Source organism: Thalassophryne amazonica, chromosome 3 (genome assembly GCF_902500255.1).
Source record: "Thalassophryne amazonica chromosome 3, fThaAma1.1, whole genome shotgun sequence".
In the NCBI taxonomy this organism is placed as follows: domain Eukaryota; kingdom Metazoa; phylum Chordata; class Actinopteri; order Batrachoidiformes; family Batrachoididae; genus Thalassophryne; species Thalassophryne amazonica.
The window spans coordinates 16,414,951-16,433,747 of NC_047105.1; the positions used below are offsets into that span (position 1 = coordinate 16,414,951).

The 18,797-nt window shown below is 42.3% G+C and overlaps 1 protein-coding gene across 1 annotated transcript in view; it reads right to left on the reverse strand.

Moving 5' to 3' along the window:
* The window catches only part of arhgef10la (Rho guanine nucleotide exchange factor (GEF) 10-like a), a 468,560-nt gene that overhangs the window by 352,879 nt on the left and 96,884 nt on the right, over positions 1-18,797 (reverse strand). The window contains 4 exon segments of the mRNA XM_034165874.1: positions 6,204-6,320; positions 10,951-11,130; positions 14,096-14,173; positions 16,910-17,013. Coding sequence (XP_034021765.1) covers positions 6,204-6,320; positions 10,951-11,130; positions 14,096-14,173; positions 16,910-17,013 — 479 coding nt within the window.

Genomic DNA, 18,797 nt, shown 5'->3' on the forward strand with positions numbered 1-18,797 from the left:
GCCCATATTCTGTTTTGCCAATAATATCAGCCGACATTGGGACATACTGGAACTGCCGTTACTTCTGCAGATATGAAACCTTTTATTTCACTGAATAAACAATGCAGAAAACACTGACTGTTGGAAATGGTGTCATTATGTTGTCTGTCCAGCAGAAGACATTCCAATGGCATTCTTAAGAATGCTGTCAAGCATGGCTGGGACCCCATCATCCTTTGGGCACATTAGCTACAAGATACACAAGCAAAGCAATCAGCTGCCATAAATTTTCAGTCAAAGTTTTACAGCATTTTACAGTGACAAGATACAAGTGGTTGCGATGCCACCAGCTAGACGGGGTCAAAGCAGATGCAACGTGACAGAGGTGTTGTATGGCTGGGGGGCCTGGCTGCCTTTTTGTTTCTGTCTTTTGTTTTTCCTTCCAGGTGGCTTGCATTTGGGACTGAGTGGCTGTGTTGCTGAGGTTATCAGGACCTCACCCTGATCACCTGCGGCTTGTCAGGACTCACAGCTGAGGTGCATCTATATGGATTGGAACATGGTGGCATTTAAGACTGGAGTATACAGTCTGTATTTGCCAGAGACTCGACCTTGTGACCAGACGGGTGAGATCGTCGTCTCGGGAACCATCTCATCATCAGTGGATGCAGAGAACGTCCAGGGTTTGATGCACGGTCTGTGAAAGAGGAGGGGGTGAGGTCTCACGCTCGTCAGCACACTTCCTGAGGTACGTTAGATTTTGTGACTAACATTTATACAGCCAGTAAATGTGGTGTCCCTCACACCTTTTTATATTGAGCTGTATATTAGTCATGTATCGGCTTCCACTGCAGTGGAGTTTTGTGAACTGGATGTTCCATGCCTGCAGGTTGGGAAGCTGATTAGTAATCAAGCCAGGAAGTGTTTGCTGTTTGTACACCTTTAAGTGTTCTCTCTGTGTGTAGAGTGTGGACTCACATAATGGTTCCTTCTTTCACAGACTCGGTTTGTTGCGGCCACCTGGGGGGTGTCGGCGGGGTCCTTGGGTCCGAACAGCTTCTGGCTCCGGACTGTTAGCGCTGCTGGGAGCGCACCACGCCAGGCCGCACTTTCTTTTGTTGTTTTTTGTATCACTGTTATGTATTAAATTCAGTTAGCCTTTGTACCGGGCTCTGCTTATTTCATACTGGGTCCTTCAAACGCTGGTCGGTTCTCCGAGCTGCGTCCGACACATAACAAGAGGGACTGCTAATCTAAGTGAAGGCAGCGTGATGGCAACATGGCATATGTTGGTTGGTTGTTGGTTATATTTATGCATTTTTTCGTAAAATTCATGTTCAATCTGTAAAACATCAAGTCTCAATTACATTTCTTTGTCATAAGGGTTTGATAACAAAATATTAGTAATCAGCTATTTTTTGCGTATAGATCAGAAAACATATCAATATTGTAATTTTTTTCATTCACTAATATTGGTATTGATATCTGCTCCAAAAGATTCATATCATTCAGGCTCTTGACCTCAACACTTAAGCACCTCTGCCCTGAATCATGCTCAGGGAAACATACAACATGTCTGTCATTTCATAGTGGATGTTTCCTCACAATGCAAACAGTACTCCTCGTCTGAATCTCATGAAGTAACAGCTGATTTGGCAGAGTCATTCCAGTGGTTCCACAAGATTCTCCAATCAGACCTAGTACCAAACACATCCAAACATCACCCTTGGTCAGGGGTTACAGCCCAACGCTTACTAACATACTGTAAGGCTGGAAGCAGCAGGACTCACAAGACTTGGGCCTTTGTCCCAAAGGTATCAGCCTCACAAAACAGCCATCCAGCAACTTAGTGAAACCATAAGCCCTTTCCAAATATCTGTTGATGTCAAAGGTCAAGAACCCAGACAACTTTGACTCTTCGAAACACTTCTGATGGTTGAGTCCAGGAAGCCACTGAAATCCTTGATCCAGGACAATAACAAACCCAGACTCTCCAACTCGCTCTCTGAGTGTTCTAATTTACTTTTTCAAAAATGTATTTCTGGCAGCGGCATCAAAACATTACTGATTGTGTCACCACGAACCTCCCTCCACCCTGAAAATGATGGAAGTACACTTAGGCAAATGTGAGACTCAAACATCACTTGACATCTATTTTTGGTGTCAACAAAAATGACAACGGCAAGGCCAGATCTGTCATCGAGGCTGTCAAGGAGACACGTCCCACAGAAGATATGAACAAGATTAGTAGATGGATTCACTGTGAGCAATGATAAACTCTACCGTTCCAGAACCAGCCCCCTCCACATTTGTTGTCAACACAATAACGCGAACGTGCACTGCTCTAAAAGATGCTAAACCATGGACACATTTATTTATTTTCCATTTGTAAATGACTTAAAGAATAAACATATCGGTTGACAATTACAGAAACTTTACTTTTTTCACACCTTCAATTCCATTTGAGATTAAACTCCCCTTGATTGCCAACTACTAATTTGAACATGACATGCTGAAACAAAAAAAAACCTTTTTACATTAAAATGAGGTTCTCACAAAAAACTTCACTAGAAACTACAAAAATTCAATACTGTTCTCAGATTGCCTCAAAATCTTTTGCACAATTTCTCTTCTTCATGCAGATGAGTCCTCAAAACATTCTAAAAACCAAATGTGATGACGATGTCTGTGACTGATTGTTCACTTTTTTGCAGACTGCAAAAAGCACAGAGAGGAGAGAGGAACGTTCAGCGGAATATGAGGGACTCGTATCGTCTGACATAACACACGATGCTGTCAGATGTGCAGTCTGGGTTTATAAATCAGAACAGCTCAATAATCCAGGGCAGGCCCATGTGTAACTGCTGGGCACAGAGAGCTAAATTTGATGCCTTCACATTGTATTTTGGCCCTCTTTTCTAGTTATTGGTCTTTTAATGCCAAAAGTGTAAAGTGAAAGATATCTTGATTGTCTATAAGCAGAACACTGTGATACTGATTTCAAATGAATGATTTTGGCAGTTGTTCCTTTGCAGATGTGTTTCTGCTGTTTCATTTTAAGGCTCGTGGGAGCTTCTGAGAGTGAAAATGGTCTCATTTCGGTCGGAATTTGAACTCCAACGAAGGTTATGCTTTCGCCCCTCTCTCTGTTTGTTTGTTTGTGAACAGCCTGGAGCCCACAATTTTTGAAAACATCCTAATTTAAGGCTTAATTCACCCAGGACGTCGTGAGAGAACAGAGAAGATTCAGAAGAGGCCGGCATGAGGACTTTATGCGGACATTCCACTGTTTAAGGACATTTTGTAATGAAAGACATGCGCGCAAATTCGCCGAGTCGTCATGGAAACGACTCGGCGAATCTGTGTGCGCCGCGACAGGAAAAACACCTCTGTGTTGAAAACCATTTGTAAAATTCAGGCAGCTTTTGATGGCTTTCAACAAGTGAGTAACTGAGAAATTGTTTAACAGCTTGGGCATGTTCCAACTTGCCCATTAAGGTTTCCAACAGAGGTGTTTTTCCTGTCGCGACCCCCCACGGTCGGGTCCGGCCCGACATGCGACTCTGCCCGCACGTTCTTTCATTACAAAATGTCCGTTAACAATGGAATGTCCGAATAAACTCCTCATGCCGACTTCTTCTGAAAGTTCTCTGTTCTCTGACGACTTACTGGGTCAACAGAGCCTGAAATGTGGAAGTTTTCAACATGAAACGGCGAGACACTGCTGCCTCGAAGCGCATATCGGTTGACAATTACAGAAACTTTACTTTTTTCACACCTTCAATTCCATTTGAGATTAAACTCCCCTTGATTGCCAACTACTAATTTGAACATGACATGCTGAAACAAAAAAAAACCTTTTTACATTAAAATGAGGTTCTCACAAAAAAACTTCACTAGAAACTACAAAAATTCAATACTGTTCTCAGATTGCCTCAAAATCTTTTGCACAATTTCTCTTCTTCATGCAGATGAGTCCTCAAAACATTCTAAAAACCAAATGTGATGACGATGTCTGTGACTGATTGTTCACTTTTTTGCAGACTGCAAAAAGCACAGAGAGGAGAGAGGAACGTTCAGCGGAATATGAGGGACTCGTATCGTCTGACATAACACACGATGCTGTCAGATGTGCAGTCTGGGTTTATAAATCAGAACAGCTCAATAATCCAGGGCAGGCCCATGTGTAACTGCTGGGCACAGAGAGCTAAATTTGATGCCTTCACATTGTATTTTGGCCCTCTTTTCTAGTTATTGGTCTTTTAATGCCAAAAGTGTAAAGTGAAAGATATCTTGATTGTCTATAAGCAGAACACTGTGATACTGATTTCAAATGAATGATTTTGGCAGTTGTTCCTTTGCAGATGTGTTTCTGCTGTTTCATTTTAAGGCTCGTGGGAGCTTCTGAGAGTGAAAATGGTCTCATTTCGGTCGGAATTTGAACTCCAACGAAGGTTATGCTTTCGCCCCTCTCTCTGTTTGTTTGTTTGTGAACAGCCTGGAGCCCACAATTTTTCATATATCATGAAATTTTTACTGAAGATTCATATCCTGATAGACAAAATCTGATTACATTTTCAAGGTCATAGGTCAAAGTTGGCAAAATCTTGGAAAAAATATTGAACGAACTTCTAAAATTCATAATGCTGTCAAAAAAAAAAAAATCACATTTCTTTCATATTTGAGAGTGTTATATAGGATGGTAACCTTTATTCACTGGCAAAGTTTGATCTGGATCTGATCCGAATTACAGATTTTGTGGACATTTAAATTTAACATTGAAACCCCCATTTAATGTTTATTTTACATTATATCTTAATCAATCATGCCCCAATCACTCTCATATTTGAAAGTGAGGTGCACACTGGCATTCACTATCACCTGATAGTTTGATCTGGATCTGATCTGAATTACAGATTTTGTGGACATTTAAATTTAATATTGAAAATCCCATTTGGTGTACTGTACATTTTGCATTATATTTCAATCAAAACTGCCTCAATCACTCTCATTTTTCTGTTATGGATTTACCTACAACACCAAAACTGGATGGTGCCAAAAAGCAATAACAAATGGTGCATAGCAGAGTGAACTCTTTTAAAATGATCTGAAAAAGAATTCAAAAACCGAAAAAGTTGAAGGAAAAAAAAAATGACACCACAAAAAAAGCATTTCAATGAACTAAATACATACTCTTGACATTTGATCACATCTAACGTAGCTTATGAAAAGCCACTTCTAACAGGACTTTGACCTTGAAAATGTTTTACAAGGTAAAATTCTGTGGAATTGGAAACTAGTGTTAGTGGAAGTTTACACTCTCTGAGCGCGGTGCTCTAGTTTTTTGAAGTGATAATGTGAAAATTCCCTTCTTGCAAGAGACAGGGGGACAGGCTGTTTATCAGAGGCTAGATTTTATTTAATTATTAAGTTATTTTAATTTATGGCATACTTTGGAACCACCCTCAGTCACTGGGGTCAGGAGATGGCCTAAAAATATGTAGCCTTGGGTTTGATTACCAGTGACAATACATGTCTGTGTCCTTGGACAAGACACTTCATCTACCTTGCCCCAAGCAAATCTTATATCTTAAATCTTTTATAGCATCTGAGTATTTAGCCATTGCAGACACTAAACAATCAAATAAAACATGTAATATGTAAAGCTTAATAACAAAAGATTTAAAAAAACAGAGCAGCATTGCAGTCCTTTGTCCAAGAACGAAGAAAGCCACAAACAGAAGTTTGACCTTGGGCTTAAATAGTGCAATAATTTAACCAAAGATGGTTAACCGCAGTGATTTAAAGTGCACAGCTCCTGTCTTTTCTGAACAATAATGTAGGAAATTTGACTCAAGTGTAAACAATTACCAGAGGGTACTGGTACAGCAGTTTCTGAAATACTCAGACCAGCCTATCTGGCAACAACAACCACGCCACATTCAAAGTCACTTAAATCCCCATTTCTTCCCAATTCTGATGCTCCATTTGAACTTCAGCAAGTCGTCTTCACCACGTCTAGATGCCTAACGCTATTGAGTTGCTGCCATGTGATTGGCTGATAAGCTATTTGTGTTAACAAGCAATGAAACAGGTGTACCTAATAAAGTGAGTAGATATAACACTACATGTAAGACTATAATGCAGAAGATGTTCTGCAGAAACACAACTGAATGCTCACTGAGATTTAAGAGGAAAGTAAATACAAAAGTGCTGAGGCCTACCTTTAAGAATTCCAGGAAAGCCGGCTTGGACACGCATGCCTTTTTAATGAGAGCCATGGCGTTGGTGAAGTTGTTCACGTAATCGCTGTACACGTCGAGCACCATGGACTTGGAAAACTGGACAAACACAAAGAAGCATGATTGTCAGAACTGTATCTACACTGCTGCAGTAACAGGATTTGGCTGCTACGTGGCTTCCTCTGAAATCTTAAACACCCGACTGACCAAGTTTACCAGATGACGTGTTGGTAATTTTTACTGGATATGGTAACCTGAACCTGTTGTTTTATTTACTAAAGTGGTTCAAGCATGGCAAAAATGAGCATCACTCATGCAGGAGTGGCTGAATGTGTTTTGCATATCATCAGTGCATATATACTACAGTTCTGTTCTCTCTCAGCTCAAACCGGTATCCTGGATGTGTGGGAGTAGGCATCAAAAACAATGAACATTCCCACTGATTTAATGCCATTTTACCCGAGGCCATCAAATATGGCCATCGGGTATTGTGAAGGCTTTGCGTCCACTGTCTGTCTGTCTGTCTGTGCTCAGCATAAGACCAGTCCTATTACTGCCAGGGTTTTCAAATTCACAGGGACCATTATTGGGACACAGGCTTCAGACATGTTAAAAGATGGCTAACCTTGACCTATTTGAAAAGGTCAAAAGAGGTCTTTTTCCTATTTTTACGCTATGAATCATGCAAATGCATTTTTTTTTGGCGGGGGGTGGGGTGGGGGTGTGACAGCCATTCAGAGGAGAAAGGCATCGGGACATCACGGGCTGGTCTCTGTCTGGCAGCTAATTCAACCGATCCAAAACCGCTGCATTCTTGTGTAAATCGAGCATGTTTCTCATATAGTATGTAAACGCTAGCAAGAAATAAACACTTGGAAAACCAAAAACGCTGTTTTTGTAACCCGATAACACCTCTGGAGTAATTTAAAAGACATCTTGTGGACGTCAGTGTGCACACGCATCACACACGGTCAACGGTAGCTTCCAGTCTTGTCAAAAGCTCATGAATGCACACATGCACGCCCTCCTGCAGACCCCATTCAAAGGTGAAAAAATATTATTAATATTGATTGATTGAGTTTATTCTGCAACATCAATATAAACATACAAAGCTGAATGTATCTATGATACACTGATAACACAATAAAGCATAAACGCTTATTTCCATTGTGGTCCTTATGAAATTATCATGTGACAAAATAGAGGGGCTTGACTGAACATGTACAAATTGTACATAAGGATTTTAATAATGAATGTAAATAACAAGAAATATATATATATATATATATATATATATATATATATATACACACACACAGTAGTGTTCAGAATAATAGTAGTGCTATGTGACTAAAAAGATTAATCCAGGTTTTGAGTATTTTTCTTATTGTTACATGGGAAACAAGGTACCAGTAGATTCAGTAGATTCTCACAAATCCAACAAGACCTAGCATTCATGATGTGCACACTCTTAAGGCTATGAAATTGGGCTATTAGTAAAAAAAAAGTAGAAAAGGGGGTGTTCACAATAATAGTAGCATCTGCTGTTGACGCTACAAACTAAAAACTATTATGTTCAAACTGCTTTTTTAGCAATACTGTGAATCACTAAACTAGTATTTAGTTGTATAACCACAGTTTTTCATGATTTCTTCACATCTGCGAGGCATTAATTTTGTTGGTTTGGAACCAAGATTTACTAGTGTGCTTGGGGTCATTGTCTTGTTGAAACACCCATTTCAAGGGCATGTCCTCTTCAGCATAAGGCAACATGACCTCTTCAAGTATTCTGACATATCCAAACTGATCCATGCTACCTGGTATGCGATATATAGGCCCAACACCATAGTAGGAGAAACATGCCCATATCATGATGCTTGCACCACCATGCTTCACTGTCTTCAATGTGAACTGTGGCTTGAATTCAGAGTTTGGGGGTCTTCTCACAAACTGTCTGCGGCCCTTGGACCCAAAAAGAACAATTTTACTCTCATCAGTCCACAAAATATTCCTCCATTTCTCTTTAGGCCAGTTGAGGTGTTCTTTGGCAAATTGTAACCTCTTCTGCATATGTCTTTTATTTAAGAGGGACTTTGCGGGGGATTCTTGCAAATAAATTAGCTTCACACAGGCGACTTCTAACTGTCACAGCACTTACAGGTAACTCCAGACTGTCTTTGATCATCCTGGAGCTGATCAATGGGTGAGCCTTTGCCATTCTGGTTATTCTTCTATCCATTTTGATGGTTGTTTTCCATTTTCTTCCACGCATCTCTGGTTTATTGTCCATTTTAAAGCATTGGAGATCATTGTAGATGAACAGCCTATAATTTTTTGCACCTGCGTATAAGTTTTCCCCTCTCCAATCAACTTTTTAATCAAACTACGCTGTTCTTCTGAACAGTGTCTTGAACGTCTCATTTTCCTCAGGCTTTCAAAGAGAAAAGCATGTTCAACAGGTGCTGGCTTCATCCTTAAATAGGGGATACCCCATTTGCATTCAACCCCAAAATAACTCTGGTGTTATTTTTTGAAAAAGGCATGAATGTAATACTTCAGGACTTCATGTCTTCTGAGAGAGCAGCAAAGACAAACTGCCTCACTTGACGAACACAGATTTTCTTATCTCCTCAGTGAAGACTCCAGCCTGTCCATCTGGGAGAGGAAGTGTAAAATGTGGACGGTCGGTGCAAAGCCCCCTGTGGTTTTAATGTCTCTGGGACATTTTACACGTGGAAGTCCTTCAGCAAAGATTACATGGACTAAATTTGCATTTTAATTTACAATATGGCAGCTAGAGTTTCCAGCATCACACTGTTATCCTTCAGTGTGCCTGCTGTAAGATACTACAGTTTATTACTGTAAAAAGATTACAGTACTGTCCCACTGTTAAATTACAGTAAGTGGGTGGGGTTGCTGGACTAATTCTGTAAAAAAAAAAAAATACAGTAAAACAACTGAATAAGATTCCATTTGGGTTCTTTCATTTTTCTCAGGGTCACCGCCGGAGGTTCAGTTTGGGATCCACATGTTGATTTGGCTTTTCTAACACATCCAGCCGTACAAGGTATAAAGGGGCACGGCTGCACTTCAACCAGGGATATCTGATTGGAAGGAAAGTGCACTAAATGAATGCACTGTGCAATACAGTAACATACTGGTCAGTTTATCTATTTCACGCTAAGAAGATAAGGTAAGACTTTATTATCCCTGAATGGAAATTTAGCCACACGGTATACCCTACTCAGTTCTGAACAGATGCGACATTTTTAAAATTCTGTATGTTAATATCACAAATTTACCAAAAATATCATATCATAAAGGGGAGGTGATGGTCTAGTGGTTAAGCGTTGGGCTTCAGACCAGAGAATCCTCAGTTCAAACCCCAGCCTGACTGGAAAAATCACTCAGGACCCTTGGGCAAGGTCCTTAATCCCCAAGTTGCTCCTGGTGTGTTGAGAGCACCTTGCATGGCAGCACCCTGACATCAGTGTGTGAGTGTGTCTATGTGAATGGGTGAATGTGAGGCATAATTGTAAAGCGCTTTGAGCATCTGATGCAGATGGAAAAGCACTATATAAATGCTGTCCATTTACCATTTATCATACCTGTTTAGAATTGAGGAGGGTACTGTATCAGCAGGCTAAAACAAGCTGACAAATACACAAGTGCATGTCACTGTGCACGGTGGTGCACGTAGTTAGTGCACTTCCCTCCCAAACAGACTATCAGTGGTTCAAAGGCTGGCCAGGTCCCATTTTCCTTGTACAGCTGGAATTGCTTTGGAAAAGTCAAGTCAATATGTGGATCCCAAACTGAACCTCATGTGGCAAAACGAAGAACCAAGGAAGCCCAATGAATTCTCACTGAATTGTTTTACTGTGGTGGCCAAGCGGTTAAGTGCGCGTTTCCAGTGCGGAAGGTTCCTGCTTCAAACCCACCCCTGCCCATTCTCGATGTAATATGGAGGTGCGTCAGGAAGGGTATCCGGCATAAAATATGTGCCAAATCAACACGCAGATCCACCTCAGACCTGCTGTGATGACACCTAATGATAGAAGGGAGCAGCTGCAGGATTTTACTAGTCTGGAAACCACAAGCGCTTACTGGAATTTAACAGTGGGGCAGCACTGTAATATTTTTATAGTAATAAGGCATCTTATGGCAGCCACACTGTAGAATAACGTCATAATGTTGACACTCCAGCTGCCAATAGTTTGCAAATTAAGAGGGAATTTTATTTTTACAGTTTAGAGTTGTTTAAAGTGGAACTGTACAAACATGGAGAGATGCAGGTGAGGTAATAAAGGAGTTTTTGCTAAGGTGGTTGAGTCATATGACGCATTAAAGCCGTTCGATGACTAGTATACCCCAAATTAAAAAAAACAAAAAAAACCTGCAGAACTTTCACATTCCCCCTCTTACTGACAAATAATGAAGGGAGATGATGGGTGAGCACATATTATAACAGGGGTCACGGAAGGCATCACAGATATTCTGCACTGCTTTAGTGACTCCTGTGGTGCGTTCAGCCTAAAACCTGTTGCCCCTTTATAAGTCTGGCAGCAGACAGCATTGACATAAATTTAGGTAAGAAAGCTAAAAAGAGTACCAGAAAGCTGTTCTCTGATAGTGTCTGAGGCTGAAAGCGTGCGTACGAACAGGGAAGTCTGCCTCTATATTCCACACAACAAATACAAACACACCTACCACACGCACACGTACTAACCGAAGCAACAAATAAGTCTCCAATTTTCTCACTGCTGTCCCACTCGGCCACGCGTGAGGCCAGTGCAATCTGAAACATGGAGTGGCACTGTGTGATCTCTCTGATTCTGTAAAATATCGGACGGATCTTCCGTGGGCTCAAGATGCGAGGATCCGCTTCCATCAAGGGCCGGTGGTATTCCTGGAGAGATTGTGAAAGAAAATTGGGTTTTATATTTGTTGTTCATGTTTGTGTGTGTATGTGTGTGTCTGCAGTGGAATGAAACGGTGATTCACGCCCATGGTGCACCTTTTATTTTCCTGGCAGCCAAACTACACAACTGAGGGGATAACGGCAAAAGAGGCGTGAAAGATGAAGAATGGTTCCTGGAAGCGCATCAGTCCGACGGATTCATTCAGGAAACAGCATTTGCTACAAGCAAACACGTTTGCAACTCAAGGTGACTTGTAATCATAAAAGTCAGTGTTATAATAGCAAAAAGCCGCTCCTAGGAGAGTTACACATGCACCAGCAGCACAGTGAAAGGGGCACTGGCTGATGCTTCAATCAGCACCCCCGAGAATATTAGCATAGCCTACAGATCGGAGCTGACAGGCTCTTTGTGGATAGAAATCCAGCAAACGTGGCCTTGAATCTCAACATACTGAAGTAGATAACAGTGTGTGCCAAACAAACATACAGGAACGAGTCAAGATTTAAACAAGTCGTATTAAAATGCATGAGCACCAGTCTCGTGGGTCGCAAGGTCTCTTGCAGGCACAATGCAGCTGTACTGATCTGAACTATTATTGATCACAGCTACTGTCTGCATTTTCCCTCTTCAAGTCGTACCGCTTTCTGTCAAGTAACAGTGGCACGTTTCCTACTGTTTCAAAGCACCCATTCCCGCTGTTTTCAGGCACCTGTCTACATCGAATTTAACACAAGAGGGAGACGTACCATCGAGGCAAAGAAACCACAATAAGTCCGCTTGTCAGATGTGACTGACAATTATTTCTTTTTATATCAGCCTTATGCACAGTAGACTATGCAGCGTAAAATATACTCTGCAGGGATAACATTTGTTCCCAGTCCAAACTGAGTGAAATTCACGCTATTATCGAGTGAAATCAGCTCTACTGTTTTGTTAAATCACGTTTTTCAACTCCAGTAAGAGTCATTCACAGCATGAGTTATTTTTACATTGTGATAGAATTGATTTAGCATTGTAATAGGGTTGAATTTGGACTGGAACCAAATGTTATCTCGGCAGAGTATATTTTACTCTACAAAATTTACTGTCCAACACCTATCAAGGAGAGTGGTTCCAGAGCCGAGGCTGTGCAGGGAGGCGAGACCCACCAGATCTAACTGGTATCGCTCCACCTCCCGCACAAGCTCAGGCACCTTCCCAAACAGCGAGGTGACATTCCACACCCCCAGAGCTAGCCCCTGCCACCCAAAAAACAGCGCACCCGACACCAGCGGTTCCCCCAGCGCGTGGTGAGCCCCCCCACAGGGTGGAGATGAAAAGTCCACACTGCTTTTTCGGGCTGTGCCCAAATGGGCTCCGTGGCAAGCCCAGCCACCAGGCACTTGCTGACGTGCCCTACATCCAGGCCTGTCTCCAGATGAGGACCCCGGGCTTCCTCCAGGCCGGGTCACGTTTCCTCTACCTTATTCTATCATGGTGTCTCGTGAACCATTCTTAGTTTGACCTCTCGCCTGAGACCAATTTGCTATGGGAGACCCTACCAGGAGTACAAAGGCTGCAGACAACACAGCTCTCAGGTTCATAGAGGCACACAAACCACTCCACCACAATAAGGTGATGGTTCCCAGAGAGGCTCAGCAGTAAGTCGGACTCATTTCCGGTGGAGGTTGGCCTCAGCCAGGGCTGCGCCTCGTCACCAATCCTGTTTGTGATATTCATGGACAGGATATCGAGGCGTAGTCGGGGGTAGGAGGGTTTCCGGTTTGGTGGGCTCAGGGTCTCATCACTGCTTTTTGCAGATGATGTGGTCCTGTTGGCTTCATCAGCCGATGACCTCCAACAGTCACTGGATCGGTTCGCAGCTGAGTGTGAAGCGGCTAGGATGAGGATCAGCACCTCTAAATCTGAGGCCATGGTTCTCAGCAGGAAACCGATGGATTGTCTACTCCGTGTAGGGAATACGGTCTTGCCCCAAGTGAAGGAGTTCAAGTACCTCGGGGTCTTGTTCAGGAGTGAGGGGACGATGGAGGGTGAGATTGGCTGGAGAATCAGCGCAGCAGGGACGGTATTGCATTCGCTCTACTGTACTGTTGTGACGAAAAGGGAGCTGAGCCAAAAGGCGAAGCTCTCGATCTACTGGTCAATCTTCATTTCTACTCTCACCTATGGTCATGAGTGTTGGGTCATGACCGAAAGAACTAAATTGCGGGTACAAGCGGACGAAATGGGCTTCCTCAGGAGGGTGACTGGTGTTTCCCTTAGAGATAAGGTGAGAAATTCGGTCATCCGTGGGGACCTCGGAGTAGAGTCGCTGCTCCTTCGCATTGAAAGGAGCCAGCTGAGGTGGTTTGGGCATCTGGTAAGGATGCCTCCTGGGTGCCTCCCAAGAAAGATGTTCCAGGCACGTCCATCTGAGAGAAGACCCAGGGGAAGACCCAGAACTAGGTGGAGAGATTATATGTCCAGACTGGCCTGGGAATGCCTCGGGATCCCCCAGTCAGAGGTGGTCAATGTGGCCCAGGAAAGGGCCACATTGCTGGGGCTGTTGCCTTCGTGACCCGAACCCGGAAAAGTGGTTGAAGATGAGTGATGAAATTTACTGTGTGAGCGCAGACATCAGACAAGGAAGATTATCTGAAAGTGCATTTAATCAACCAGATTAATCAGCCAAAACAGCCACACAAAGTAACACAAAGTGTCACATCATATCACCAAACAACAGTCATAAACTGGAAATGGAAATGAAAGATCAAAGGCTGCGCCCCGTCCTGGGAAAGCCCAACATCCTCGCCACAGAAATGAGGATGGCTGTTTTATTTAGGGTTATTTATTCTGAGGCGCCTCGGTAATTTGATGGATAATGTCGTGTTTCTTTCCAGTGCAATATTTAACGCCTAATTGGTGAGGATATTGCATATGGCAGAGGAAGACAAGAGGGACTAAACAGCTCACCTGCAGGATTCTCCTCAGAGACTCCAGGTAGCTGCGCTCACTCTGAATGATGGAGCTGACGATATGGCGTCTGACAACCTGCAAAGACAACAGACCAGTCAGGAAATTGAGCACTAAGAGGACATGATGGGACCGCGGCGTGCTACTACACTTTTTTCTTTTTTCTAAATGTGGTGCTGTTTGATGGATTGCACATCTTTGGGGAGCAGGTCCTGAGCAGTGCTGAATCACTGGATTTCATGTTATGTTAAAGTGACTGTTCAAGACCTAATGGATCTCATTCACAAGCGCTTTCTTTTTTCTCTCCTAAAATGAGAAACAACCACATTCATGACACATGCACAGAATCTGGATTTGTTTCTTGCATTAGTTCTGAAATTGACTGTTATTCAGAAAGGTGTCAATAACAAAGGAACACCTAAATCATCATGGTGTCCTGACAAAACAAAGTACCTCCAGAAACAAAATGACAGAAGAAACAAGATTACTACTAGCAGAAGAAGAAGAACAAGAAGAAAGAACAAAAGGCCTCAGAGGGCTGGTGCAACTTAACTCTTAGCTATACACCTTGATTTCTGTTTGACTTAATTTTTAAGTCATTCATATCAATCAATCACAAATATTTTGCGGATCAATACGTTTTCATCTTTCGAGGTTTGTTGGTTGTTGAAACACACCAAAAGGGGTTTTGTGACGTGTGACCACATTACTCCAAAATCTATTCACTTTTCGATATGTATCAAAGTTGTAACTATGTAACTACGTTTGAAGGAAATACATCCAACTGTTTTGAGTTATCTTGTGCACACATGCTATCTTGCTATCACTGTTTTGCAGATGCACAGGGTAAAATATGAATAAAATTAAAATAATAATAATAATAATAATAGAAGAAGATAAAGGGAAATAAAGGAGGAAGAAGAGGAGTAAGAGATCAACAACAATAGTACTAAAATTAAAAAGATTAGTACTAAATTAAAAAGTAAAAGTTGTAACCCCCCACACACATTTTTTTTTTTGTGATGTGAAACAATATTTAATTAGAATTTAGGTTGTATGTAAGCTATTCTACACATTTATTGAAAATATATTAGTACTAATAAAAGGCTTAATTGTTAACTACTAAAACAAAAGTGTGTATATCATTATGTTTATAATAAAATAATAATAATTTATTAACCCAGACATTTAGCTGCACCAAAACGTCAATCTCTGATTGCTAATCTGGGCCCACAATTTCAGGAAAGGTTTTAATGGTGCAGAAGGGGACCCAGTGTCATTGTTATGTGTCGGACGCAGCTCGGAGAACCGACCAGCGTTTGAAGGACCCAGTATGAAATAAGCAGAGCACGGTACAAAGGCTAACTGAATTTAATACATGACAGTGATACAAAAATAACAGAAAGTGCGGTCTGGCGTGGTGCGCTCCCAGCAGCGCTAACGGTCCGGAGCCAGAAGCTGTTCGGACCCAAGGACCCCGCCGACACCCCCCAGGTGGCCGCAACAAACCGAGTCTGTGAAAGAAGGAACCATTATGTGAGTCCACACTCTACACACAGAGAGAACACTTAAAGGTGTACAAACAGCAAACACTTCCTGGCTTGATTACTAATCAGCTTCCCAACCTGCAGGCATGGAACATCCAGTTCACAAAACTCCACTGCAGTGGAAGCCGATACATGACTAACGTACAGCTCAATATAATAAGGTGTGAGGGACACCACATTTACTGACTGTATAAACGTTAGTCACAAAATCTAACGTACCTCAGGAAGTGTGCTGACGAGCGTGAGACCTCACCCCCTCCTCTTTCACAAACCGTGCATCAAACCCTGGACGTTCTCTGCATCCACTGATGATGAGATGGCTCCCGAGACGACGATCTCACCCGTCTGGTCACAAGGTTGAGTCTCTGGCAAATACACACTGTATACTCCAGTCTTAAATGCCACCATGTTCCAATCCATATAGATGCACCTCAGCTGTGAGTCCTGACGAGCCGCAGGTGATCAGGGTGAGGTCCTGATAACCTCAGCAACACAGCCACTCAGTCCCAAATGCAAGCCACCTGGAAGGAAAAACAAAAGACAGAAACAAAAAGGCAGCCAGGCCCCCCAGCCATACAACAGTCACCCCTTTATCCACAGCCATCCTTTCATTAAATATATACTTATTTAAAAAAAAAATGGTTTCAACACAATTTAAACAAATCATTATTAACATGTTATCTTATAAACGAGAAAGAAAGATTTTCTTTTTAACCATTTTTTCCAGGTTCTCCCCACATTTTAATGGTTTCCATTCCATATTAGGTTCACCATTTTCACTATGGTTATGGAAATCAGCTCATGTGTTTTGGGTTAACTCATCAAAAACCCAACGAACCAGCAGCCTAATTAAAACATGACACTGTTTTAAGCTCTGTTGTGTTTTGTTTCCAGTTTAACTATCCATAAAGTCGTTACATACAGTATGCTGTTAGAGTGTAGCATTCCTGGTTTATTAGCAACATAAAATCTGAGCTTTCTTATGAATGTTCCTGAGCTGTTGTGAGAAAGCACAGACAAATCCCACAAAAGTTCTTATTTTGTTCATCTGCAGTAGTTAAGATCAACATGTCACGAATGAGGCCCCATTTGTTTTTGCAGCATAAAGGGAACACTGTGTCGAGAAATGTAAAAATACAGAAAGAAGCAAGGAATCCTGCAGTTGGATTTGACTGCACGTCGCCGTAAACACATGCCGTTAGGTGCGTTTTCCTGCATTTATTTTGGGGAACAATGACAAGCCACCTGCTCTGCCTGGCAGTAGTACCTGGTGGCTGGTCAGACCCTCTGGCATGGGGCTCAGCTGCGGGGGAGGATGCTTGTCTTCGGACACTGCCACATCCAGGTATCCCGCGTCGTCCTCCACCTCTTCTGCAGAGGAAAACGCAGCAGTTAAAACTGAAGGACACGCAGACAGGCAGAAACAGAAACGCAGCCCTTGCATCTCGCTGAAGACAGAGACAAACTGTGACACCTTAATTACCTCTAAACTATGAAAAGACAGCTTTACTGTCTGAAAAGAGAAAGTGCTCAATGGGGGAAAGAAGCGGAAGCGGGGCGGAGGGGAGGCCTTTAGTGGAAATAAAGACATTTCAACACAATACTGTACATCTATAGGGCGAAAAGGAAGTGTGTCGGCAGAAACAAGATCCAACGCCTTCTGTGCACTGGCACAAAGACGTTCAAAAATACCCACTTCACCCGTCAACATGAAGACAGAGACCCAAAGCCGCCACTGTTCCAATTAAACATGGTGGAATGATAACAAAAGATTGCTGGAAAAGAAATATAATGCTATTCCCCTCCAGATCAACACCGAGAAATACCAGCACTGTCTTCATTAACTCTCTGTGATGTCTGAAATTAGCGAGTATGGTTTCTACAGGAGGCTAATATGTTGTTGTAGGGTGGTGGTTGCTATGATGCAACCTACCGCGTACTGTACCGTGCACATCCCTTTTACTTTGCTCAAAACTTGGGTCTGCAAAATTTCTGTTTGTAACACCATACAAACTACTGTAAATTCAGCTTTTAAATCTTGGATTCTGACAGAGAAAGATGAGGACCAGTGAACCTCAGATTTTAGCTCATGTTACCATCTTTTAATATCAGAATTTGCAGATTATTCTTCCACATACAATGGAGCCTCGGTTTTCGGCACGGCTCTTTTTACAAACAAACTGGTTCAGGAACATATTTTTTGAACGAAAAATGCATCACTTTTTGTCTTGGATAACGAACACCTCCGCCACAGTAGGTGGCGGTAATGCACTGTGTTGGACTGCAATCCGCCAATAAACTTGAAAGAAGAAGAAACAGAAGCAAGTACATCCATCTTCAGGTGTTTATTAAATCATATTTTTGGGGACTGCACTGTGGTTCTCCCAATGGTTTACTCTGTTGTGGACATTAAAAGTTATGAGCCACCTATTTTTTCCAGTCATTATACATTAAGTGAAGCTACCAACTGCTGCTAAAAGTGCAAATGCTGTTAGTAGAGAAGCCCAAAAGTTCAGTTACCTGATCTTCTTATGGGGGCAGATTGCCCTTCCATACAGTAACATCCGTCCCCTTCGCCTTCCATGTACGTCATCAAGTCTCTTTATCGTAAAGTATTTGGTATAAAGCCCTGGTGCCACCAAATTGACTTGGTCGCACATCCGGGCACTCTGTCTGTGAGCTCTTAGCAACATGCTTAGCAACACTGGCTGGTGTGAAAACAATCCATAGCGGACAATGTAAGTTGATGCGCGTTTTTTCATTTTCATCACTGTTTTGTTTTTTTAATGCCTCGGCAATGTGGGGCAGTGAGTTGTACCAACAAAGCGAGAAAAAACAAGAAGCACTCGGAGAGCGCAAACCTCCGCCAAGGCCATAGGGTCACTGACGTCACATGGAATACCCTTTGACAAAGCGACTTATTCCACATCATTTCACGCATCTACCGTCATGTTTCAGATTCAGTGGTTAACCCTCTGGGGTCCGAGGGCATTTTTTTGGACAGTTCACTCGCCTGGCATAAATGTGTTATTATTGCTGTTAACAGCTCTCCCTGCATCCCACAATCAAGTTTTATGTCTTTTTTTTCAGGACAACCTGTACTTTTAAAATATATATGCTATAGTTGTGTTTTATAAGTGTAATAAAGGTTTACA